The sequence below is a fragment of the Sinohyriopsis cumingii genome, chromosome 12, assembly GCF_028554795.1.
Source record: "Sinohyriopsis cumingii isolate HCF-2022 chromosome 12, ASM2855479v2, whole genome shotgun sequence".
In the NCBI taxonomy this organism is placed as follows: domain Eukaryota; kingdom Metazoa; phylum Mollusca; class Bivalvia; order Unionida; family Unionidae; genus Sinohyriopsis; species Sinohyriopsis cumingii.
This window is the reverse complement of record NC_142972.1, coordinates 32,614,974-32,642,972: the sequence shown is the minus strand read 5'-3', so window position 1 is coordinate 32,642,972 and position 27,999 is coordinate 32,614,974. Positions and strand designations below refer to the sequence as shown.

Below are 27,999 nucleotides of genomic sequence, written 5' to 3'. Positions count from 1 at the left end.
TAAAGTCACAAGACGTAATGCACGAAAGAGCAGATCTATCAAGTGTAAACGGCAGATTTATACAGCGTCGTCTCCTTCTGATACAGTACTGTTTCAAGGCCACGCGTGGAATGCACAGACAAGTGGCTGGAATGCTCGTCTCCCAATGAACATGGCAGTGTTCTCTGAAGGTGTGTACTTGTGAACGTGCAAATCAGGATTACCTGCAGGTAAATATATAAAAATGTTGTGTTTTTTTTTTTAAATTTAAAAATCAGGCCTTATAAATAAACTGCAAAATAACTTTTTTGCAATTAGAGGTGAGCATATTTGTTTTATTGGTAGTTACTTTTTGTCACGAAATATTATGGAGGATAAATAAGACTTTTAAGCGGTATATATTAATTTGATAAAGTGATAATTGACTTTTCAAATGTATACATTTTTTTTTTTTTACATTTTAAGATTCTAACTTACTTTATATCATACAGAACCAAAACACGTTCACATCTCTAAAACTATTAAAGTCTCTTTCGCAATTGAAATAATAAATTAAAAACAAAGAAAAGAACAAAAACAAAAACAAAAAACCCATAAAGAAACAAACAAACGAACAAAAACATGAGCGTCAGGAACTGAGGCGCGGATGCGAACTCGTATCCAGAACTTTGCTGGAAGCTACATAACAATAGCAGTACAGGTCCACTGTTTCCACGTGTCAAACAACAAGAACTGAGTGATAGTACCTCATAACTGAATACCTTTTATCGAAACGTTTACACTAAAAATTCTTATATTTTAACAAAATGGTAACCCTACAATGGCATTTATGCGCACAATTTACAAGTCGCCGCCCGTATTAAAACATTTGCCTGTGAGAACTTTATGGATTCTCACTCCCGCCCATGTCGCGGAGCCAGGTAACTGGTCAATATAGCTGATTGATCACTAATGATTGGCTTAATTAACAAGATCAAGCCCCTAATTCAAAACTGAGCCGTGATGTCAAAGATGTAAAAAATATTATGATTCCTTATAAACTTATTTTCAATGATTTATGGGTGTATAAACACATGTATGTCAGCTTTCATGGTCTGATTCTGAACCCGATCTGAGAATATGTATCCATGTGCACGCGCCAGTAAGAATTTACCCCAGGTAAGTATCTAACTATTGTGAAATATACATATTTTTTCAATATTTAGCCATCGGCAAACATACTCCAGAACGAACAACACTGTTATCTGGATAAAGTTTATTTCTGACTTAACTTTAGGAAGATATTTTTTTCATCTCCACGATATGATGACGCGGACTTTACACATCTGAAAAGTGGCAATATCATGTAAAACGGATTGGGTATAAATGGTGGGGGTGGGTGGGGGTGGAAGTTGTCTGATATTTATGTAAGTAGCTCTTATTTGTTTTGAGATATTCAAACAAAGTATAACAAAATATTTAGCATGCATGCAGCACGTCTTATATAATGACATTCATTTCATGTTTTCTCGCGAGCATTCAAAGAATATCGAAGAGAAAATTAAACGCATATGCACAACGTATCAAGCAATTGTCCGCTTTGAAACTTTGACATCTTGATGTACAAGAGATTTGTTGGTTCGTATCGGTAGTGAATTATCAATACATATGAATAATAGTACACTTTCAACATTCGTTATTAGCATAATATTGATGATATTGTTTATATTAAACTAAAACAATAAACGGCATTGTTTTTTCAGGGATTATCCTGTGAAAATATCATGATTCATGCAAATACACGTAAGGTTGAATTTAGTGACACGTTGTAATTGGTTTTCAATAAAGAAGCAAAATGTCGGAAACAAGATAAACTTTATTTATTGAGACAACATTTCTCTATGTTAATTATATTATTTTTTTCAAAATTAAATCATTTCATCCTTTGTCTTCTGAACCCAGTCTGACGATTAAATATGCTTTCCACAAGTCTCTAAGTTCGTTATGTTTTGTTTCCTTTCCCCATTCCCGAAGTTAAATTTTGGTTTATTTTTGTTTTGTTTCCTTGCATGTTTATTATAAGCGTAACTGTTTGATTGCTTTTTAACTTGCTTGACCTTACCGATGCTCAGTTTATTCTGACAATAACGCCTTCAAAACGACTTCCGACAGCGCCATGCCAAATTACCGTTCATGTCTGTTACCTGTGTTCAAGATTCACTCTCTGATCTGAATTGAAAATAAAGATTGTATTATGTTCTATTCTGTGTGATTTATTCTTGTAACAAGACGACCTATGTAAGATAAATTTACATTCCAGTTGTAGTGCAAGGCATGTGCATTTTGCATGTAAAGTCGTTAAAAAAATAGTTCAAGTAAACACTGTTTCGTTCTTTACCTATGTTTTCAAACTTCACATCCTTGGACATGTGATGTCGCACAATGAAAGAAGATAAAGGAGGAGAAGGAGAAAGAAGGAGATACGGGAAATGCATAGATATCTAAACATCTCAAGCCAAGAAGCTAAATTTAACTGATATTTTCACAACTGTCATGCCATTGTGTTAACCGGGTAATATGTTTAATGACTTTATCAGACACATACGAGGATCGTTTTGTAAAATATTTAAATTGAAAACATTTTTCTGCAGGATAAGATTTAATATTAATGATTTTCAAGCAAGCTCATTTGTATTGAAAATGTGTTGCCACCAAGTCTTAAATCCACCAATGCGGAGCAAATGGTTTGTTGTTAATACCTTTTAGTGTTTATCTGTCAAATATACAATGACGCTTTGATGTTGTGCATACACGCTCAGATAGTTTCACCTCCAGTGATTCATTAGGTAGTTTTGCTCTCCACACCTAACCTTTTGAAAAACATGATTACTGGAGCAGCAAAATATATGTCTGCCTTTGAGAACCCTGTAAAGGTGAAGGTTTAAATGTATACTGAAATATAAAACCAGTCTGCGTGATACTCGTCTATAAAGGCGTTGCTGCCGCTGCTGCTTTAATATTTTTCTTCAATAAGAAAACGTGTCGTAAAGCAATGCTCATCTAGAGTTCTCGTGTCGTAAAGCAATGCTCATCTAGAGTTTTGGTGTCGTAAAGCAATGCTCATCAGGAGTTTTCGTGTTGTTTTGTTGCTTTAGATAAATGCCTTCCCTTTCAATATCACTTGTCCTTCTTGCCTCTTGTAGATTACTGTATTTGCACATTACAAATGTTATATCTTTTTATATTTGACTGGCATGAGCCTGTGTCAGCGCCGGATCAGGTCAAGTGTTGGGGTGGGCGTGCCAAAAATTTAAAAAGGGCCCTGACTTTCCTCGAAAGGGCACAAAAACAATAGTCTGTGTGTCTCTTTGCTCAAAGTGTGCATAATACATAATAAACATGCGTAAGAATAAAACAATGGTCAAATTTCAAGTGACTACGTTTGTGTGTGTGTGTGTGTGTGTGTGTGCGTGTGTGTGTGCGTGTACGTTCAATATTTTTTTAGCCTGGGAAACCCCAGAAACCCACCCCCTAATCCGGCCCTGTATGTCGCTGCGATCGCTATATTCTCCCCTAGAATGGAGAAACGCGATTTAGCCATCCGTTTCGTGGTTAGTTGTTGTATTGACATTAATTACAAAATTAATGCAAAGTTGTTGCAGAAAATATTGCGACAGAATTTTGAGTCGTGCAATCCATGTTTGAAATTCCATAGCAGTGCTGAACAATACCTAATATCAAGTTAACGGAGAATAAAGAAGTTTTTGGTAATATGAGACTAAAGTCGACCCATCATTCTTTGTGTTTTTGAGCAGGAGATTAGCATATGTGCAAGAACATCAGTGTAAGGAACATTGCAATGTTGACTAATGACAATTAGATAGTATCATTCTGTATGGAGTTACCTGGCTAGATACCGTATACCTGGCTACACTTCTAGTCTCTTTGATTGACAGCGGTATTTGCCACACAAAGGCGGTTTAATACTGTGATGTACATTTTTAAACCGTTAAAAAGATTAATCAGTAAAACGATTGTTTTATGTGATTATTTTCATATTCATTGATAGCTTTCACTATAATGCACGTATATTCCTTTTTAGCCGGAAAAAAACACGTAACTGGTACAAAATATCAATAGAGTCTTAAACGTTATAGATCTAGAGGGTTCTATATGTATAGTAGGAATAAACAGATTTTATGTCATACAGCCATTTCTGCAAAGAAATGTATAACTCATTAAAAGTATTAATTTCGATACTATATTTCCGTTGTACGGCGGCCTCATTTTAAAACTTTCAGCGACAATTCTGCTCACTCCAAGCATATTATTGGTCTTTCGTGAAAATTCTTAAATGTGATTCGCGTATTGAATTTGAAATAGATCTAATTTTTCAGCGTCTTTTGATCCGATGTTTGACTACACCTAGCAACCATAAAGCGCTATTCGCAAAACGTTTTTTTCCCCCTTATATACAGAGTTGCAGTAGCTAAGGGTTTAATTTGCATCCCATATTTCTCATCCCGATGTAATAAATTTCGTCCTTTTAAACTTGCCTTTTCAAACTTTTGCTGCTCATGTCAGTGCAAAAGGGAGGCCTATCTATTTGGTTGACAGGGCAATTGGTATAGTGCTTGCCTATTTGTTTGACAGGGTAATTGGTATAGTGCTTGCCTATCTGTTTGTTTGACAGGGTAATTGGTATAGTGCTTGCCTATCTGTTTGGTTGACAGGGCAATTGGTATAGTGCTTGCCTATCTGTTTGGTTGACAGGGCAATTGGTATAGTGCTTCGCCCAATTTTCCGTAAAAACTGCAGTTTTTTCTTCTATTTTCCGCTCTGTAAACAATATTACGACTCTTTCTTTTCATTGATTTTAAAATTCCAGGTTACCAATACAAGTGAGCGATATCAAGCATTGCCTTTAAATGAGAAGGGTTTGTCGCTGCAGGAGGGAATATCAACAATTAAATCATGGTTTCTGGAATGAATAGACCATTCGGTTATTCCAAATCTGCAGCCTTCCAGTCATTCAATCAATCCACATTTATTTCCTTCTCTATGGCTTTAATAACAGTACATAGAAATGGTGCAGATACTAGGATGACAAGGGCATGACGTATTGTCATCTAAATTACAATGCATGCATACATAAAGAAGAATACAATCTTTTATGTTGAATTTACTTTTAGTACCATATTGCGTCCGCCGATGAGGAATAGTTCTAGCCATTTTGCGACCGCTACAGTCTTCTTTTGTAGGGGAAAAGGCAATATGTCCATCGCAACGAGTAAGAGTATCAACAATTTAAGGATCAAAAAATTATATGATACCTTCCCGTTTCATCCCTCTCTTAAATTTATGGTAATATAACTTCAAAAAATAATTCATTATTTGAGCTCAGAAATGTAAAGAAGATCGTTTGAAATTATTTTTCTACATTTACCTTTATTTGCACCTCTTGCTGAAAAGTCCATAACTTATTTTTGAAATTAGTCCCACTATTGGTCGAAATCGATATAAATTTCTGGAGCACCCTGTCATGTGATGTATATAAATGTCGGCCTTCAGGCTGCGTTGAAATCACTTTGGCCTACTTTTCTCGGTGAAAATGTTACCAGTTTAAGGGGGTGTATTTGTTTGCCCTTGGTATCAACCGAACAATGACAGGTTTAATACGATAGTGTATATCAGTCATGAGCAATGTCATGCGACCTGGTTGTATCTTTTTATTTACACCATAGGATGTGGTTTTAAAAATCGTTTTTTTCGGCCCGTGCCTTAACCGCTCCGGTGGCCTAGTGGTTAGAGCGTCCGCTTCGGATGCGGGAGGTCGTGGGTTCGATCCCCGGCCGAGTCATACCAACGACTTATAAATATGGTACTAACAGCTGCCTCGCTTGCCGCTCAGCATTAAGAGGTTAGTGTTAGGACTGGTCGGCCTGGTGTCAGGATAATGTGACTGGGTGGGACATCATGCTACATGTCTGCGGCATGATGCACCAGTGCTAGCCATCACCTTAAACTGCCACGCTGCAGACATCGTAGCGATATGACTGAAAAAATGTTGAAAGCTACGTTAAAAATCCAAATCACACACTCACACACGGCCCGTGCCTTTGAGGAAGTTGCACATGCCTGATGTATAATGTTAAATCTTTAAAAGGACGAAAAGTGAAACAATTGAAATGATTATTCTCATATTCATTTATGGTTTTCCATAAAAAGTGCTTCCATTCACTCTTAGCCGAAAAAGTCTTATCTTGCACAAATATATAAGTTTATTTCAAGTCATGTTCGTGTAGAATTAGGTATATGACATAATTTTCAAATAATTGGAGCTTTCTTTTATAAATTTCAGTGACAGTTCTGTTTAGTTCAAGCATACTTTAGATCGTTGTAGATCTGGTCTTATGCGAGAATTATTTAATGTGTTTCACATATTGATCCTGAAACACATAATATTTTTATATCTTTCAATCCAGTCTTTGACCACACTCGGAATCGCAAAGAACTGTTGGAATATCAGTTTGGTTTATAGACCTGTAGTGATTAATGGGTTTAATAAATATTCCGTTTTCCCAATCCTGATAAGAATATAGAGATCTTCTTTCTTTTGAACACGGCTTTTCTACTTTTGCTACGCATCTCGAGTCAGAGTTGATAGGGACCAATACTTGATCTATAGTTCGTAAAATCGGAATAATATTTGGACCGTTTTCACTTCAAAATGCTATCTTCTGCGTCGTATTTGCCTCGATGTTTAAACTTCGGTTTACAGAATACAATTAAGTGGTATCAGCGATTGCTTGTAAGTGAGCAAGGGTTGTCGCTGCAAAAGTGATATCATCAGCTAAAGCAGTGTTTCCAGAAGGAATTGATCCATCGGTTATTACTAATTTGATTTTGGAATCTTTTAGAAACTTTTGTTACTATGGTTGATATATACAAAATATAGAGGAGGGTAGAAAGCAACCCACCTTGGCAGACACCATGCCTGATTGGTATAGTTCAGATTTAGTGCCATTTATAATGCTATACATATTCTAGTATGATTCCTTAATTACACTGAGGAGTTTTCCAGTAGGACAATAGGAGAAGCTTTATTATAAGTCATTAGTATCCTAAGGTGTCAAACTCCTTCCTTATATTCGATAATGCGACATAGACTTTTAATTCTAATTTCATGTTAGCCAAGTTGTAATGTAAGTTGAACGATGCTCTTACGCATCTCAAATACCTTCTGAAAGCTCTGCTGTAGGGTATTTGGAATATTTTCCAATGTCGTTTTGTACCATGATTTAATTTATTATATATACATTTTTCAAATACTTTGTACCAAGCATATATTAGAAATACGGACCTTGTAGTTTGGTTTAATCAAGCCGACTTTCCATCACAAGATATCCAGCTGCTTTTTTTAAATATCGCATTGAATAAATTTATGATCGTCTCTATCAATTTCCTGCCACTGTATTTTATATGATGTTTCTGAACGCCATCCATTCCCGGTGTTTACGTAAATTAAAATGTGTTATGATTGAAGGTAAAGTTTCCATTAAAAACGGAGACTTTAAAATCGGGTAATTTTTCTTTGCTGCATAGCCTGGTCAAGACATGTATATGTGTTTAAAATAAGTGTCTAATAAGTTAGTAACTCATATTGTCACGTGCTATTTCCCTATTAAATTTATTCTAAGCTGCTTTTTAGAGTTTCTGCCAATATTACAATCGTTATCGTAAGAAATCCAAACCTTATATCTAACTCTGCTGCTTCGTCTAAATCATTAAACATACTTTCTTTGTTTGCCAATAGCTTACTCTTGAAGTTTCCTAACTCTCTCTTGGCATTATTACATTGTTTGCAGCTGACACGTATTTTAACCCCGGGCCACTTATTTTCATTCGGCATTTTTCTCAAGCGTCCAGCTCTTCCAAAATTTGTTTTATCTCCTTGTGTTTGACAGTATTGCTTGTATATAGATTATTTGCCTGTTGGGTATATAATGCAACCTGTTTGTTTGAAAGACGTGCAAATTTGTTATTTAACGCTCCAATTTGTTCAGGAGCTAGTGGAATAGAAACCATTAGCTTTCGTCCAACTCAGGTTTGTAAGATATAAAAGTTCCCTTGTACATCTGTGTGCCATAAAGGAGAACAAGAGGAGATAACATAAAGGAGAACAAGAGGAGATAAGGCAAGGGTCACATAACTTGTTCTTGTTTTGTGTTTTTATAGATGAAACATTAATGGAGTATTTGACTGCATCGCTTGTTAATGATATGTGTGGTTATATAATACAGTAGGCTTGTGCAAAAGAGACACGAGACTTACAAAAATGTATTAACGAGTAGGGTAAAGTGGTCAAGTATAAACAATGGATTATTATTACATCCTCTTCTTTCCACATTCCGCTGTTTTCAGGCTACACGGGAATGTACAAACGAACAGATAGACCGGAACACCTGCAAGAAAATACGTAAAAACTGTTAAATGTATATTTTGAAACTTACACCTTTCAGAAAAACTCTCAAACTAATTGGGCTTTCATTTTACTAGGTCTCTTCTTTTCCTTCACAATATGAAGTTAGTATTTTACTTGACTGTTATTCGATTTATATTTAAAATTTCAACGGTATGTTCCATGTATTCTCTGCTTTTTAAAAAAATATAAAATATACAAATAACTACAAATTAAACATTCTAAGTTCCTATCCTGTGGGAATTCTTTTACTTTGTTTAATGTTTGTATCGTGATCGGCGACTGGTTTGATTTATAGATACATGTACATCGTGTGAAGTATAAATTTCGGGGTACACGGAAGGTAGTCGGAGCGAAAAAAATATGGGGATAACAAGCGTCTGGACAGTTATCGTTTTACCAACATATGAAGGAAACAAAATATATTTCCAAGCACAGTCACAGCTTATTGCAGGCAACACATGAAATATGATATGCCTAATTACACGCAGCATATGCAGCATTCCATATGCTGATGTATGTATGTATGGATGGATGGATGGATGGATGCATGCATGCATGCATGTATGTATGTATGTATGTATGTATGTATGTATGTATGTATGTATGTATGTATGTATGCCTGTATGTATGTATCTATGTATGCAGCGTTTTTTTTTCCCTCGGAACAGTAGCATCGTAGCTGCTAAATGACGTCAACTTAATGTAGTGTTAAATAATTTGAAATTGAATTGCACATAAATAAAGGAAGACAAGAAAATTCCAAAATAATGCAAACATGAATTACAAGAAGATAAAAAACAGAAAACGTTCAGATGTTAAAATTCTGTAAAATGCGAATACAAGAAAAAAAATAATAGAAAAAGTTTATATTAGAATAAATCTCCATGCGTCACATTGGCGAACTAGAAAAATGGAAATAAGTATGGGGAACATTTTTCTTCCCGGACCACACTTTTATTGACGTAATTATGCCTGGAATTACTCAAAAGTGAGGACAGAAAACAGAAGATCACAGAAATCTTATTCAATTCACAGGCCGCTAACACTCAAAAATAGCGACTTAAACCAAGAAGATTCCAATCGGGCCAATACCTGTGCATTTCCAACAAAGTTACCAAATCAAATATTTACCCCGTGAATTCTCTTTATTAAACCAATGATCTAAACATTCATTTTCTGCAAGAAAAAAATTTAAATGTAAACTGTATAATTTTTATTTTTAATTATTCACAACACAATTTCGTAATATTACGTTAGAACAAAACTTTTGCTAATTTAAAGTAATGGCCAATTCATACTGTTAGTAGATTGGTAGAATAGTGTACTATCAACCTTCGTTATTAGCAAGAAGCAATGGTCAATTCATATTGTCAGTAGATTGGTAGAATAGTACGCAATCAACATTAGCCATTAGAAGGCTGCTTATGTTTATTTTGACGCTTTGCTTATGTTGTTAACAAAAAAAAAAAACACCCCGCAAAACAAAAACTGCCTCTTATACCAAGGGGTTATCTTACGAAGTAGCTTGATAGAATAGATTTGAATTATTGTTTGTAATTGATCTTTGGTAGTACTAGAAGCACTTGATGTTCGATCATATCGTCATTCTCAGCTTTGATGTAGCCTGATTGTGATTTATTTTTTCTTCATGTCTCGTTCTTTAATATGCGTTTTGTTTTCTCTCTCATTTTGAAAAAAAAATCTTTTGTTTCCTTTTCTTTGCATACTTTGTTATTTTTCTTTCTTTTTTTTTTTTTAGCTGGTTTTGACTTTTGTTGTCTCTTCCTTTTGCATTCTTAACATAAATCGGTTTGACTGCTTTTAAAGCTTTATCGCCTAATACACAATCAATTTATTTTGGCAATACTGCTTTCATAAGAGTGACGCGACTGCGACATATAAATCTGAAAGATGTGCTCATATGTCACATTGTAACGCCATATAAATCTGAAAGATGTGCTCATATGTCACATTGTAACGCCATATAAATCTGAAAGATGTGCTCATATGTCACATCGTAACGCCATATAAATCTGAAAGATGTGCTCATATGTCACATCGTAACGCCATATAAATCTGAAAGATGTGCTCATATGTCACATCGTAACGCCATATAAATCTGAAAGGTGTGCTCATATATTACAAGGTAACGCCACATAAATATGAAAGTCTTGCTCGTATGTCACACCGTAACGCTACATAAATCTGATGGATGTACTCATGTTTCACTCTGTAACCGGGTTAAAGTGAAGGCTTTTTTTCTGTTCTGTTCATTATTATTAAGCTTACGGTAATAAAATAAAATTACAACGCGGTTGTGGTGCAAAATAGGTGCACATGGCATGTAAAAACATTAAGCGCTAGAATACAATGTTTTGTTTCAGATCTATCGTTCAATAGGTACTGCATTCTTAGTCAAGAGGTCACATCATAGATGAAGAAGGAAGAATAGAAGGCAAATGACTAAATATCGAAATGTTTAAAATCATGAAACTAAATTTCACTCATTTTACACAACTATTATGTCAGTATGCTAATCGTGTCATACATTTCATGGCTTGATTAGACACATGTAACGATCGTTTTGCAGTATACATAGATTCAAAACAGGTTTTGCTGGATAAATTTTACTATCAGTGATTTTCATGCGAGCTCGTTTGTATTGAAAATGCTTTGCCAGCATGTTTAAATCCAGGTATGCAAAGCAGGTGCTTCGCAGTTAATAAGTTTTACAGTGTCTCTTTGTAATATATAGATAATATCAAAGAAGACACAAATAATACGCCTCCCCAAAAATAATTCTATCGTTTTATTATATGTAGCACAATCAATGGGGCACGAGAAAGTGTTAATGGAGTGTCTGCCTGCACTAAAATAAAGGTCATTGGGGTCACGTATTATAGAAAACTAGAATAAATGATGATGAACACAGTGCGGCTCCTGTGACAATGTGAATTATTTATTCGTTGAGACGTTATTTACCAGACAAATTACACACACACGCACACACACACTGTACTTACAATTTCGTTCTCCATATTTACATCGTGAATATTTAATTGGTACTGAGTACCATAAATTATGCTAACGCAGTTGAAAACTTTCTTTCAGTTTGTTGTTGTTGTTGTTGTGGGGTATAAGCCATCTTTTAGTTGTTACATTACTTACTGAACTCGCTAACCTTGAAAAGTTCTCTTCGTGAGATAAGTGCACATACATACATTCATACATGCATGCATGCATGCATACATACATACATACATACATACATACATACATACATACATACATACATACATTATGGCCAGATATGAATTCCATTGCTCAGTGATACAGCTTAGCACTTGTTATTATGTCAATAATTTAAGACGACTGCATTGAATGCTGAGGATATTACATAGAATCTCGGTCTTTCGTTTTTAATGAATGACACCTCATTTGCGATAATTTGATACGATATTAAACAGATAGTCTTTTAAAAAATACTTTCTGGTCATATTTTCTATACTTTAAAATCGGTTACAGCAGTATTATTTAACTTCCCAACAAAAACATCCGATTTTGAAGCATTTGCTACTTTCATTGTATCAGTTTAAATGCGGTCATGCATTGTAGTAATTTGTCGTCATAAAGCATCTTGCATTTCTTGAATTTAATTGGAAATGTGTTTGTAAATCAAATAATACAAACGACATATTATTGTTTTTTCGATTTAATAGTCTAGATGTTAATAGACGATTGCAGTATAGTGCACTCATGCAGTCGATGATCACGTGCATTGAATATCGTCTGGGTTGATATTCTAGCAGTAAAACGAAACGACATAAAAGATAGTGTGCTGATACACATATATATGCATACTGTTTTAAGCATTTATATGCATACTATGTTTTACATTTAAATGCATACTGTTTTAAGTATTTATATGCATACTATGTTTTACATTTAAATGCATACTGTTTTAAGTATTTATATGCATACTATGTTTTACATTTAAATGCATACTGTTTTAAACATTTATATGCATACTATGTTTTACATTTAAATGCATACTGTTTTAAGCATTTATATGCATACTATGTTTTACATTTAAATGCATACCGTTTTAAACATTTATATGCATAATGTTTTAAGCATTTTTATGCATACTGTTTTATACATATATATGCATACTATTTTAAGCATTTATATCCATACTATTTAAACATTTATATGCGTACTGTTTTATACATATGTATGCATACTAGTTTAAGCATTTATATGCATACTATTTAAAACATATATATGCATACTATTTAAAACATTTATATGCATACTGTTTTATACATATATGTGCATACTGTTTAAACATTTATATGCATACTGTTTTAAACATATATATGCATACTGTTTTATACATATATATGCATACTATTTAAAACATTTATATGCATACTGTTTTAAACATATATATGCATACTGTTTTATAAATTTCTATGCACACTATTTTAAACATTTGGCAAATTACTTTTACAGAAACTAGCTGCAGCATATTTTGTATCCTTTGTTTAATAATAATAATAATAATAATAATAATAATAATAATAATAATAATAATAATAAACCAGTATGAAAGTGAGAAACTTAAACATAATCAGAAACTTGGCTCGTTTACAATAAAATTTTCACATTAGTTATAGTCATCGTTATTATTATTATTTTATTTATTGTTAGTATTATTGCTATCATTGGGAGTTCTTAAAAGATGGATGGATCTTGGAAGAACAAGGCGTATGAATTATTTGAGAAGGATAGCGGGAAGAAAGTGGAGGAATTTCTGAAGCAACCAAAGGTGAGAGCATGATTTTTAAAACTAGTTTACAGTAAATGTTTCGTTTAAAAATTACATTCAAGTGACAACACTATTTCGTGTGTTATGGGCCTGTGTCCTCTAAGTAGAGGTTTGACACGAAATTTGCATGATAAGAGAAGGAGTTCATAAAATGAAGGTTTTTTTCTTTTCTTTTACTGTATAGGTTTACACTACACGAGTTTCACTGTAACTGAACCTTCAATCTGGATACCGGGCATCTTATGTGCTTTTATTTATTTATTTGTTTTTTTAAATATTTTATTTTATATTTATTTCAGGTTATTAGCTAAACTTCCATTAAGCAGCTCAATGTCGCGAAGGCCATTTAGACGTTCCTCACTTCTAAGAGGTGTTTGTATACCATAGGTTTGACTGTACATTAAAGCATTATTTAACCATTCACCGGATATTTTAATTTATTCTGTCAACAGAGTTTTGTGCACGATTTGAAGTAGCATGCTATCCTATCTGGGTTTTAATCTCTTAACTAAAGTTTCATATCTACATTATGTGCAAAAATTAAGAAGAAAAAAATATGAAGTCAACGAGTTATGCAACTCAAATCGTCCATGGAATATTTATTAGGAAACACTGACGTGGTATCTACAATTGAATGAAAATCACTTTGTTAACCTAGTTAAAATATCATGTGAGTAAATTATTTTTTGTGCAAAATCATGTGAAATATGTGTGTTATGAACCTGCGGATACAGCGGTGTTTAATAAAAAAAAGATTAATTCAAAAATTGGCATCAATTACTAAGAAAGGTAAGGATATTAAAATGAATTTATATTTAATGGGGTTTTCGGGTCCCAAAAAGCGTCCCATAAAATCTAAAACATTGAAGTCTTGTTTGTCACGTCTGACCAGAAATATGGCTCGGCCTAAATCACCATTCAGGTGGCTTGTGAATTTTGATCAACTGAATTAGGTTAATTAGATCGATCCGTTTCTTTTCATCAGAACCAAGATTGCTAATACACCCAGACAACAAAAAATGATGAAATAAAGCTTTCGCCATCAAACATAATCCATGATATCACTCTCATTAAAGCCGAGCATAATTAGTTTAGTTTGTCTGCGGCAGATTGGGGTAATGGTTGTTCCTGTAACTGATATTAATTGAATCAAGAAACTTTGGCACATGGGTACACATTTATGCTATTTCTGACAGGTTGGGGCTGTTTTATGGCTGGTTATGCATACATTTGCCAAGTAAACATTATGCCCACTGCAACGGTGCTTAAACGACTTTCACGTAAAAACAAAAAGCCGCGTGAATGTGTTTCTCTGTCAGATGAACGTACATACATACATACATACATACATACATACATACATACATACATACGAGTATTTGGATACAATCAAAACCGCTCCGGTGGCCTTGTGGTTAGGCGCCCGCCTCGGATGCGGAAGGTCGTGGGTTCGATCCATGGCCGAGTCATATCAAAGACTTACAAAAATGGTACTAACAGCTACTTCGCTTAGCGCTCAGCATTAAGAGGTTAGTGTTAGGACTGGTCGGCCTGCTGTCAGGATAATGTGACTGGGTGGAACATCATGCTACATGTCTGCGGCATGATGCCCCACCGCTAGACATCACTATAAACTGCCACACTGCAGACATCATAGCGATATGACTAAAAAAATTGTTATAGCTACGTTCAAAATCCAAATCACACACATACACACAATCAAAAGGGTCAAACGACTATCAGTCGGTCAAAAGAAGTACAAACCAAGTGTACAATTTTTCAGCAACTTGACATTACAGTTAGTTCAAGGTCTTATGTAAAGAATGTATCTAACCAAGGTCACAATCAGTTTTGTTCAAATCAGACTTTTGTAGTTTAGGCTGAAGTCAAAACACAAACTAATGTTTGTTTGCTAAATTTCATGCCTGGTAACAATGCCGTAACACCAGACTTCTTTGAACAGCGATAATATACTATATATTGATTAACGATAAACATCAAAGATGTAAGCACGACTTTAACGTTACAGGCTATATCATATTCAGAGACATTTTTCATTAGAGTCTCTTAGTGTAGATTTCCATAAGAGTCTCTTCATCTAGTTTTCTATTAGAGTCTCGTCATGTAGTTTTCCTTAGAGTTTCTTCATGTAGTTTTCTTTATAGTTTTTTCATGTAGCTTTCTATTATAGTCTCTTCATGTAGCTTTCCATTAGAGTCTCTTCATATAGTTTTCCATTTGTGTCTTTTCATTATGTTTTCTATTAGAGTCTCTCCATGTAGCTTTCCATTAGAGTATATTCGTGTAGCTTTCCATTAGAGTCTTTTCATATAGTTTTTCAAATGCTGTCAGTAAAATGAATATTTTCCACCTTGTTTTCATCATCAACGTTCTTGTAGCCAAAACAAACCTTGGGAAGAAGAGCATCTTTGCAAGTATTTAAAGTTAAGTGGAGTTTGTCATCAGCAAAGGGCGACGCATGGGGCGACGAAGTACAGGGGTATGCAGATATAGCCGATGACGTTCCTATCCCAGCATACGACATCTTTCAACCCAACAGCACCAAGGAGATGAGAATTCGATTTTTCAACCACACAGTGCATGACAACGCAGCCACGGACCTGCGATGTGCCTTCTTGAAGTTCGGCGACAACGAGTCCGATGGTCCCATGGACATGGCCTTTACCACGGGAAATGTGTCCCTATTCAATGACGCTGAATCTCTCCAGGACTTCCTTGCAGCTCTTGATGGTGGACCCTGGGCCCTGAAACTTTGGGCATATATGAATCCGATGAAGTATGTATACTGAATCAATGTTTTGTCGTTATTATCATCATTGGAAGAATTAAGGGTTGATATTGATTTAGAAAACAACTTTAAAAGGAAATTAAAATTGTATGAGATTTAATATTAAGAAATACAGATGTGCACTGAGCAATATGTTGTTACTTGGAGAGAAACCTATTTCGTTTTTGGTACAGCCAAAGTCTAAAATATTGCGAATAATGTCAGACATTGACACAACATCGAATTGCATGCAGGTAATTTACATCCATTCAACAGATATTCAAATGCTAAAATTCAAAGTAGTTACAAGCCCAACATTGATTGAATACCTGATGAATGGATTTCAATTGCATGCTTGTGCTTCAATATGTGTCACGTATTATTTTTCCCAATAGTGTGACTGCAGATGTAGCTTGCACTGCATTATAAATGCAACATTCTAGTGTGTACCCATTCAAACTTCAACAAAATAATGCAGATCTTGCCTCCTTTTGGGGAGAGAGCGAGGCACCGAGTGTAGGTACATCACTTCGTGAATTATTTTTTCGCTCGATAAACACAGATATTTTAAAAACATTGCTCAATGAATACGTTAGAAAAGTTTTCTAAATGTTTGTGCTAACTGTTGAAAATACGTTCAGAGTTTCTAAAGTACAAATCTGTTCTCTTTATGAAGTTATCACGCTCTTGTGGAGAGTTTACGCCGCCCTCCTAGATCTTGGACTTACCTGGATTACTACAATCACGTGACTTACTCTTGCATCACGGGAGAAAATACCAGGCGTCTCTTCCGGTTCAGACTTGTCGGTACTGGGATCCTTGAAGAATCCAAATTGTCTCCCGAAGAACAGAAAGAGCCATGGTAAATTCTGAAAATACAATTGTATTTCAGCAACATATGAACTTTACAATTTAACGGGAAACCATGATCGACAGTAGCAAAGAATGTGGGAAGGGATCAATTTGGAGAATTATATACGTTTTACATTGGTTCTACGTCAATGATTGGTCAAGTACTTATGTCCAACAACTAAATTATTGCAAGCATTACTGTCTTACCACCCTTTAGAAATTTATATATAATACTGTATAAAGGATATTCACTAAATTTTACTTTTATTATTAATGAATACTTCCAATGAGGACTGGCTCTACTTCTTGCTTCATGCTTTTGTATGTATCTGTAGTCGTTTAATTTTCAAACGCTTTTTAATTTACACGATAAAATTCCGTTCGATGCCTGACATGTAAAAGATAAGAACTGATTAAAAAGACCATTGTCAAACAGCGTCGCTAAGACATTCTCGTACCAAGTGTTAATTTTGTCACTTTAGTGGGAAGAGAAACATGGCAGTCACATTTATGCCAGTTGCCTCAACAGTTGATTTAGGTTACTGAAACTTTTCGTTTGCATATATTTCTTAAACCCTTTGATATATTCTCATAGATACTTGGGATGAACCATTATAACAATTTGACAGCGTTACCGCTTGCCGTTTTGACATTTAATCAAGATACAAATAACAGAAAATTAGCGTTAAGGTTCATGTTAAAGTTTATAATTTTTAAAAAATAATTTCCGTAACCTCTGTTTTGATTCTCATCATACCTGGTATTCATAAGTATGAACAAGTCGAAATTCATTCCACAAGACCTTCGTTAGCACCTACGATGTCATACTCTAGGTCACATGCATAGAAAAATCGCTTTAGGGATTTGGCTTAAAAAGTGTTATTTGTCTATATTGTCTAAACCTCTTAATTGATTTTCGTCATGCCTGGCATTTTTCAAAAGGATGCGAGGGCACTTAATTCTCCAATACTTTCGCTCGTCCATGCAGACAGAAAAGGTTTCGGTTAAATTTTTTTTTTCTTTTGCTTATATTCCCTGGATCACTAGACAGATTTTACACATACTTGGAACAAATCGTTATGATGCTAAGCCATTTCATTCTGTTACATTAGCAGATGCATCGCTTGGCGCTAAGCATTAAGAGGTTAGTGTTAGGACTGGTTGGCCTGGTGTAAGGATAATACGACTGGGTGGGACATGATGCTACATGTCTGCGTCATGCTGCCCCACTGCTAGACATCACTATAAACTGTCACACTGCAGACATCGTAACATATGACTGAAAAATTGCTACAGTTACGTTAAAATCCAAATCACACACACACAAACATACACACACACACACACACACACACACACACACACACACACACACTCATTATGTTACATGCTTTACTGCCCTTTCGACTTTTGGGGTCAAGGTCACTGTTATAAAACCTCGGGTTTAATATTTTGTTCAACGCTTTTATTCAAATATTTTAATATAATAAACCCTTGGATGGATTTTCTTCAGACTTGTGTTTAATAATAATTAAGCTAAGTCAATTCATTTTGTTACAAGAGTTCTCCTCCTTGTGAAATTGGAACCAAGGTCACAGTAGAAGAACACTTGTGTTAGAGTTTTTGGTTAAAGTTTTTTCATTTACTTATATAGCCTAAACCTCTAGATATTTAGATCTTAATACTTCAAAGGAACCATAATGAAGCTAACACAATGTATTCTGTAACATGCTCACTCAACCTTTTGATCTTAGGTTCAAGGTCATGCGTTTTGCAATAATGCTTTGATCATGGGCTTGATATGTAGGTCTTTGACAGCATGTCAAAAATGTACCGTGCCCTGCAGCATGGTTCGCTGACCTTATTTTTACACTTTGGGCAGCTCCAAGTAAACAAAATAAATGTACCAACACGAGTTATTTTGTGTCCATCATTTTACTTGTTTGTTTTGTGTGATTGAAGCTATAAAAGCTATACTTTTATTTGCTCAGGATACACAACAATATATAAATCCATTATATATTTGATGAAATTCAGGACGTGTGAAAAAGATAAATAACGTTTAGATTTCTTCTGTAATACAGGACATTAAAAAGACCTGAAGCAGAAGTAAAGAAATCTGACCACTATCTTGGAGAAGCTCTTGAAAATGTAGCAGTAACAAACCCAACCATGCGCCTTCAGATCCAGCATCGCGACGTTACATCCGATATTGTACCAGAGGAACTGAAGGATCCATGCATCAGCTGGGATGAGAAAAGCTATCCTTGGGAAGACATCGCCGACATGGTTCTCACATATAAAGTTCCAAATGTTTTGGCAGAAAGAGCAAAGTATAACGTTGAGAAGGTGCCAGATGGAATTGGGGTTGAAACTTTGGCAAACTCAAGTCCGTACACATACCTGCTGAATGTTCGTGAGAAAGTATTGTTCGCTTCTACTCGAAGTCGGCCTTTGAGCCATTCTTCTGTCTCTGATGCAAAATATAAACTGGAAATGACGACGTATCTGGTGCATGTGGAGACTGGCTACCAGGTTGAATCAGATACAAATGCTGCAGTATCCATTGCCATATATGGTATGATTAATCAGTTTTAACCAAAACATAATACAAATTTTTCCGGTTATTTTACCTCCTACCATATTCGATTCTTGTCCATCTCGTGCGTCATAAATTTTCATTTCTTTCGATACCTTATAAATTATTACATGACGTTTGAGACAAAATATTGTATATGGCTGGGTCAGGAAGTCTTAGGTTACATTAAGTTTTCACCTTTCTTGTCAACAATTGAATGAAGTGCAATTTTTTTATATAATAAATTCGAATGCTTTCCCTTGCAACTTTATCAAGTTTTCTTCGGTCATTCCACATTAGTTGGGCACCAGTGTCATCCGGACATTTTTTTGGTTAAAATGAAAGATGCTAATTCGTTTGCATTTTTAGTTTTTGCTCGCATGACTCAAGTTACAATGTAACAGGCAATCGAACAATTCAACTTGAATGTTCTCATTCTACTAACTCGTGTTTAAATTAGATTAAGACCTACTTTTGATTTCATTTGTTAACTTTAACGGCAGAAGGATACAATTAAATGAAGGATCGTCCGAGTAAAAATAGAGATCCAATTATAGTCGATGTATCTTTAGTTGAATTCTGAGATCAAACTTTTTAATAAATATGCAGCTTAGAAAGCTTCATCAAAAACAAGTCTTTATTCTGAGAAATAATGTTTGATTAAAATTATTTCTCTAATAGCCCTTAAAATAAACAATTACCAGAACCTGCTCGTGGGATTTAGATTTAAAACAAGCGTCATTTAATAATCCTACATTGTATTTTAGGTACCAAGGGCCGAACAAGAAAGCTGATGATGGATAAAAGTTTCCATAACGATTTTGAACGAGGTCGAAAGGATGCATATTACCTACAAGCCCCAGTCGTCGGCGACATCAAGTTCGTGAAGATCTTTCTTGTCGGCGGGGGTCGCAGCAGGGATTGGTTTCTACGGAATATTGTGATATTTGATCTGAATAGCAGAAAGGCGTATGACTTTCCATGTTTCCAGTGGATAACAACCAATATCACCGTACCAAAAGGACAAGGTCATTTTAAGTTTATTGTCCTCTATATCACGTTTAATTGTTGTCGCACTTGAAAATAAGAAAATTTGGAAAGCTGGTATAAACAAACGAAATTATTAAACAGTTTAGTACCTATTTATCCACATATAAATTTCGTTTCCTTACTCGGATGATCAAGTCTAACTGATTACCATAACAGACGTTGTTTATCATAGCAAGCAAAAATTTCAGTTAAATAAATGATTAAATTATTTTTCGCAAAATAAGTAAGTATAGGATCTGATTTTAGTATAAAACTATTTCTACATGGAGGGAACGATTTTATTCTGCATTTTCAGATGTCTTAAATATAGATTAAATGTATTTCGGTGTGCGAAGAGCTTTTTTGTTGTTGTATCTCTATGACCTTACTGAAAAGAAATCAGGACTCTTTAAAAACCGAAATTGCTGTAAAAGCAGTGACTTCTGATGTATCTTGTTTTGTTGTTCTTTTTTTAATACGAAGAATCATATTTGCATCGTTAATATGTATATAATGAATGCAACATTGGTCGATTGGTATTGGAACATATATACAACTAGTCACAACATTTCTATGACATCCATTTAACGAGTACAAAAGGAAACGAAACCCCGATAAGAAGATCGAGATTTTGAAGCCCAAAATCTCGTGCTTTTATCCATGCCCATGTTACGATATTGAACTGGTAACAAAAAATCGAGTGCCTTTCTTCATGTTAGTGTATGGTGCTAGTAACTCAAAGTCTCGTACCTTTTTCCCAGTCTATGTTAGGATATGGAGCTATTAACTTAAAATCTCGTGCCTTTCTCCATGTTAAGGTAATGCTTTAGTAAAGAACGATGTCTCTGAGAGCGTTGCCATTTTTGTTTTGGTTAAGATTGGTAGCAGTTATGATCCTGTCTCTTCGGCGACACACCATTCCCGTTATATTGTACTTTTCTATGATTGAGATAAAACTAAAGAAGGGGAAGAAGAAGAAGAAGAAAATGATGATGAGGATGATTATGATGATGATGGTGACGATGAAATTAATGAACTGTGATTGTTATTTTCAATTTAATTTTGTCATATATTCATCTTTTCATACATACATTAATCCAAAGTCAAAACTTTCACGCAAATTATGCTCATCTGCTTTATATAGCGATTTTGATCCAACGGGAAGAAGATCCTGCATTGTGGCACTTAAGAAAGCTGGAGATCGCACATAAACAGAAGACTATCCGCTGGCACACCGAGAAAGGTTTAACTGGGAGAATTGGTACTTTGATTTTTGCGAAAGAGTATACCTTGAATATTAGATTTTTTAAAAAAAATAGGTACTAGCATGTATTGCCCATTGTACAGTACATAGTCTGATCCAGCGTGAACTATCCAAATACACTCCAAGTAATTTTGATCTTCTGTCAAGAGGATATTTCTGATGTGTTTATCCAATTAGTTCATTAGTTTTTAACATTCAGAAATTCGTACAAAACTAAACTGACGTATGAACACAACCCAAGATCCCAGATGACAGTTATTTCATTATTTAAGAGAGAGAGAGAGAGAGAGAGAGAGAGAGAGAGAGAGAGAGAGGGTTATTATAAGACCCGAGAAGTAAAAATATATTTGGAAATCTATCTATAGAATTAGAAAGAAAAGCCCAACATAAACAATGTTTTAGCCTAGGTGATTTATTTTTTAATGTACAGTTAAAACATAATGATAAAACTGTACATGTAGTCAACTAAATACAGATTCTATTTCAGTTTTTTTATGTTACTTAATATTAGTAGGATAAAACTGCAGTTAAATATATCGCTTGTACATTACCGACTATTTCAGATTTCGCATCATACAAAGATCTCCCACGAGATCTAAAATTCGCAATTGATCAGGAATGGGAAAGAGATAAAATTTTCGGAAGCTTTGCCAGTAAAATGAAACTACACCATTTCATATCAATATTCAACGCCTTCGATAGTTTTGAAGACTTCAAAGCAATGGCAGAGGTTCTGGATCAAAGCGAGATCGCCAAGGCAATTCTCAACAAAGACAACTGGATGAGAGACGAGGAGTTTGGAAGAATGGTACTGGACGGAATCAACCCGGTCATGCTAAGGAGATGCGAGGCACCCCTAGAGAACTTTCCAGTTACGGATGAGATGCTTAAAGGATGTCTCGATAGAGAGTTGAGTCTTCAAGAAGAAATGGAGGTAATTTCAATTCGTTGAAGGCGTGTTTCTATTATTACTGATGTTTGACTATTATATATTTCGCTGTTCACTTTGATCATTCAGCAAAGAAAGAAGTTGATATTTAAGCGTGAATTGTTCTTGTACCTAACCACAAACACAAAATGTTGTTAATGGTGTTCTGTATTGTAATGTTCATAATCTTTTTCAGGCGGGACATATTTACATCCTTGACTACAAAATATTGGAAGGAATTCCCAGGAAAGAGGGAAGCTATCTTCCAAATCCGTTATGCCTGATGTACGTTCGAGCTGATGAAGAGCTGATCCCAATTGCAATTCAATTGGAGCAAAAACCATCACTAGATAATCCTATTTGGACTCCCAACGATACCGAATTGGATTGGCTGCTTGCCAAAACTTGGGTAAAATCAGCAGATGCTCAAGTGCACGCGATTTACACCCACTTTTTCAGGGCTCATTGCTTGTCGGAAACCTTCGCTGTCTCCACAAACAGGAATCTCCCAGTTGCCCACCCTGTGTATAAGCTATTGATGCCGCACGTGAAATACACTATTGCGGTCAATACAGCAACAAAGAACAAGATGATAGGTGGTGACGATGCAGTACTTGCAAAACTTTTGTCCGTTGGCGGAAAAAGCTTTGACCTGATAGCCAGGGCTTACAGCGAGTTCAAATGGGATCATCTCAAAGTACCGATGGAGTTAGCAATCAGAGGTGTTGATGATCCGCAGCTACTGCCGAATTATCACTACAGAGACGACGCCATCAAAATGTGGAAGTGCATATCAGATTTCGTGTCCAAAGTGGTGCACATCTACTATAAATCCGACTCCGACATCGAGGAAGATGTAGAGCTACAAAACTGGATGAAAGACATCAAACTAAATGGATTGGTATCTTGGAAAGAAGAAGACAACGGTGTTCCTGGATGCGTGGAATCAGTCTTACATTTGATCGAAATCCTGACCATAATTATTTACAACGAGTCTTGTTTCCATGCAGCCGTCAACTTTGGTCAAGTCGATTACTATCAGTTCGGACCAAACTACCCCGGTACAATGCGGGCTCCTCCACCAACGAAGAAGAAGGGGACAACTATTTCTTCCATCATGGCAGCACTACCAACTAAGTCAGAACAATCAATGATGATAGCTTTCACGGCATTTATTAGCAAATACTCCAGCCAGGAGGTAAGATCACTAATCAAATCTATCTGAAGAATATGAATTATAAATGTTGCAAGGTATTTTAACTCTTCGGGCACGGAGGTAATGAGAAATTTACTATACACGCAGTGAGTGAATCCCATTTTTGGATTACTATATTGTTTAAAAAATGCTCGTTGAACTTATATTATAAAAGTCAAACATCATAAGTCTTACTTTTGGAAAAGAAAATAGAGAGAAAAAAAGGAAAAGTTACAACCTAATTATGTTTGCATTTATACTTTGAATCTGCAAGGTTGCACAATCAGCTCACATTCTAAAATTTCCAGGTTTACCTTGGGGAGTATGATGACCCCTACTTCACGGAGCCTTCCGTCCTGGAGGTACAGGCAGAATTCCGGGAGAACCTGAAGAAGATCTCAGAGGAGATACAGATCAGGAATAAATCACTTGAGATCCCGTACACCTACCTCATTCCCGAGCGCGTGCCGAACTCAACAGCTGTATGAATCTTGAATGATACAGTGGGTCTTAATTTAGTCAGTAGTTTACTTAAGTGGTTTACGCGGCATTTATCCTTTTCACTATGCTAACAGGTACACTTGTTTTGGACCGAAGTTGGTCTTTGAACTCTATTTCAGTGGAAAAAAATATCTTAACATTTATTCACAAGCTTTGCTATTATTAATTTCAATTATTATTATATAATTATAGCATTCTCAAAATGTTTTGACCTGTCGGAAACAGGTATGTATCCCGCATCGTAAAATCATGGATTATACCTGTCGCAATAGGATATAAAAAATGATGTAATTGAATAGTCGTATCCTCCCTGAAGATATCGAACTCCTCAATGGTTCCTGAGATGTGCTTAATTCCAGTACTCTGAAACATCTATATATACATTGTGGTCTGATCTTTTTAAATAATGCTAGATCAGCAGATTCATGAAGACAAAAATGTTGCAACGTACATAACTGCAATTGTTTTAATGTAGCCTATGTTCTGGCGTATATAAGTTTAGGCTCCAACGATACAACAGTGAAAATAACTGCTGAGATTGAAGTTGGGAAATGAGCCGTACATATTTCCTATACCCAAAGTGGTCATCTTGTGTAAAAGAAAATTATTATTAGGCATGGGGAATATATTGTAGATGGTGTTACAGACATGTATCTTGCTACTGAATTATATTCTTGCCATAAAACGTATTTCTTTGAATAAACTCGTCCAAGGACTTAGTATTTGGGGCTGAGATATATATATATATATATATATATATATATATATATATATATATATATATATATATATATATATATATATATATATATATATATATATATATTCTATCACAAAATGTATTCCTTTGAATTTCTGTATTCTGCTTGACCTGAATATGTTTAATTGAAGTCTTTACTATTCCAGGATGAGTTGTTATTGCATTTATTCTTCTTCTTCTTGTTCTCATTATACTTATTATTATATATTTATTATTATTATTATTATTATTATTATTATTATTATAGATGTAACATATATCTTGTTCGCATTTGAAAGCTTTATCTGCTGATAGTCAAAATTTTAGTTTGTTTTAACTGCACATTATAGTTTCCCACCCTCTCCAAAATACATGAGTAAATGTTTGCATGCTTCTGCATTTGATTTGTTAAACATATTTTAGTGTAACATATTATATGAGATAAAGAATCATTTATAGTTTATAGACACAGTTATACAGAAAATGGTTTTATAAACACCGTCATACAGATAGGGCCGGATTAAACCTTTGGGGGCCCTGGGCACAGCCAACATAGGGGCCCATAGCTTTCCTGCCAAGTCCATAGATACGGTTACAGTACTATTAACAACATTGCCTGTGAAATCTGACGATAATATACGGGGCCCTTTGAACCTCGGGGACCCTGCCTGTGAAATCAGACGATAATATAGTGGGCCCTTGAGCCTCGGGGGCACTGGGAACTTTGCCTACTTTGCCCTATGGATAATTCGGCCCTGCATACAGAAAACGGTTTAATAGACATCGTCATACAGAAAATGGGCACTTTGAAGTTTCCATGTGGCAGTCGCCGATAAGATAAAAATAATATTGTCACTTATTCATGTACCAAAATGCAGCTAATATTATAATTATTGTCTATATTTAGTTCAGGTTTAAAATGTGTGTATAGATGTGCAGTCTTGCAATTCGATATGTCTGACATCCATTCTTGTAATAAGTGATCTTGTACGCATTGCTTAAAGGACACAATAAAATATGCATATCATAATGTCTTGTGGGATTCACGAATATCCAAACGCCATATCTAAATAAAAAAATCTTTGACTTTTGAAACCCAATAACTATTCCAGCTTCGTCAAGCTTCACTAATTTTTGTAACATTTTTTAGGGTATCTATGACTGTTCATTTTGGTCAGTTTTATCGCGTACTTACTACATTTGTTTTAAAAGAGGGAGGCTTTTTTTTACATTCACCTCTAAAACATGATGAAAACACTTTCTGCGGTAACTTTAATTCGTTAAAAATCTACTGTGGACATTTGAATATGGTTTGAAAATTCATATCCAAACAATTAGGAGTAGTAACCTACATTAGCAGGGACCATATTATCGAATGAATTAAAATATTCAGAAACAGCAACACACGACCAAGAAAAACAATCTTGAACACGTGCGTGAGACTGTCTTCAGTTCCATGCCTCCCGTGCTTCAAAGAAGCTCAATGCAACAGTCGTTGTCAATTGAAGGGTTCGTAAATGCGTTGAACCTCAAAATTCATTTCATCTACTCAAACTAGCGACCATTCACGAGACTTAAATTTCAAACTAGCTTGGTATTTTTTGCTTAATATTCTTATGATTTATCAATATGAACGTCTTAGCAGTAAATCGGTATTGCATGTAACAGTAAATCGGTATTTCATGCCATGTAACAGTAAATCGGTATTTCATGCCATGTAACAGTAAATCAGTATTTCATGCCATGTAACAGTAAATCAGTATTTCATGCCATGTAGCAGTAAATCGGTATTGCATGCCATGTAACAGTAAATCGGTATTTCATGCCATGTAACAGTAAATCGGTATTTCATGCCATGTAACAGTAAATCAGTATTTCATGCCATGTAGCAGTAAATCAGTATTTCATGCCATGTAGCAGTAAATCGGTATTTCATGCCATGTAACAGTAAATCGGTATTTCATGCCATGTAGCAGTAAATCGGTATTTCATGCCATGTAGTAAGAAATTGATCAAAACACCTAAGGCACAAAAAATTTCCTATCTCGATTGACTAAACACTTATAGATGAGAATATCTCGAGAATTCCTTATATGGAGAAATTAGGGAGGGGCTTATTTTAACCAAACTAATATATTCTACGGTAATTGGTTAATTATTCGGTCCGAGAAATATCTTCCCTACACTGAATCTCCGCAGTCAACTAGAAAATCACAAAAAGTCAAATGAAGTTATTTATGGAGACATGCATACAAGGTGTACATATCATAGGTTTGTAACAAAATGCTTATACAGTTTCAGATTTTTTACGTAGAAGGTATTACTGCTTATTATTTCCTAGAAAACATCCGTTTCTAGAAACAATTACTTTATTTTTATAAAGATTAATCTTCATTCCGTTTTATCGCAAATTTCCGCTTCAGCTTTAATTTAAAGCCGTAGATTTCTTTTAGCACATTATCTGCACGATTAGAAGATTATCAGCATATGATATGGCAAATCGTCATATTCCATGTCTACATTTATAACCTATTTGGTAATCAAATCCTTTGTAAACAAATTAAAAATTAGAGAAATTAATTAGAAAAATTAACTTAACCTAATTAGTATACTACAAGAAGAGAAGTGTTTATACTGATAGTCAACTCGGATACATGTACAAAGACTATTAAGAATCCTTCTTCGCTAATAATTGAAACATTTAATACGCTTTGATCGATCTATCGAATCAAACTCCTCGGAAAAGTTGACGAAAAAGACAATATATTCTGCCACCAATTTTCAAATATTTTTGCACCAAAGATAAAAGAATAAAAAGCCTGTCGAGCTTCATCGTTACCTCCCATTTAGT

General features: G+C 34.9%; 1 protein-coding gene across 1 annotated transcript; it reads left to right on the top strand.

Annotated features, from left to right (window-relative positions):
- The first annotated feature begins 29 nt into the window (after window positions 1-29).
- Window positions 30-26,178, top strand: LOC149786210 (polyunsaturated fatty acid 5-lipoxygenase-like). The gene is made up of 10 exons (XM_089976580.1): window positions 30-209; window positions 13,157-13,274; window positions 15,674-16,071; window positions 16,739-16,924; window positions 18,999-19,492; window positions 20,260-20,520; window positions 21,666-21,782; window positions 22,349-22,719; window positions 22,910-23,911; window positions 24,217-26,178. Exons 2-10 carry the CDS (start codon window positions 13,188-13,190, stop codon window positions 24,394-24,396), a joined length of 3,096 nt encoding a protein of 1,031 aa, XP_089832706.1. The 5' UTR covers window positions 30-209; window positions 13,157-13,187; the 3' UTR covers window positions 24,397-26,178.
- The last annotated feature ends 1,821 nt before the right edge of the window (window positions 26,179-27,999 follow it).

Bases quoted from the DNA above. Each gene is read 5' to 3' on its own strand.
- LOC149786210 (XM_089976580.1), top strand. From the start codon at position 13,188: ATGGATGGATCTTGGAAGAACAAGGCGTATGAATTATTTGAGAAGGAT. The intron at 19,493-20,259 runs GTATGATTAATC...ATTGTATTTTAG, and splicing joins AGTATCCATTGCCATATATG to GTACCAAGGGCCGAACAAGA. The intron at 20,521-21,665 runs GTCATTTTAAGT...TGCTTTATATAG, and splicing joins CACCGTACCAAAAGGACAAG to CGATTTTGATCCAACGGGAA.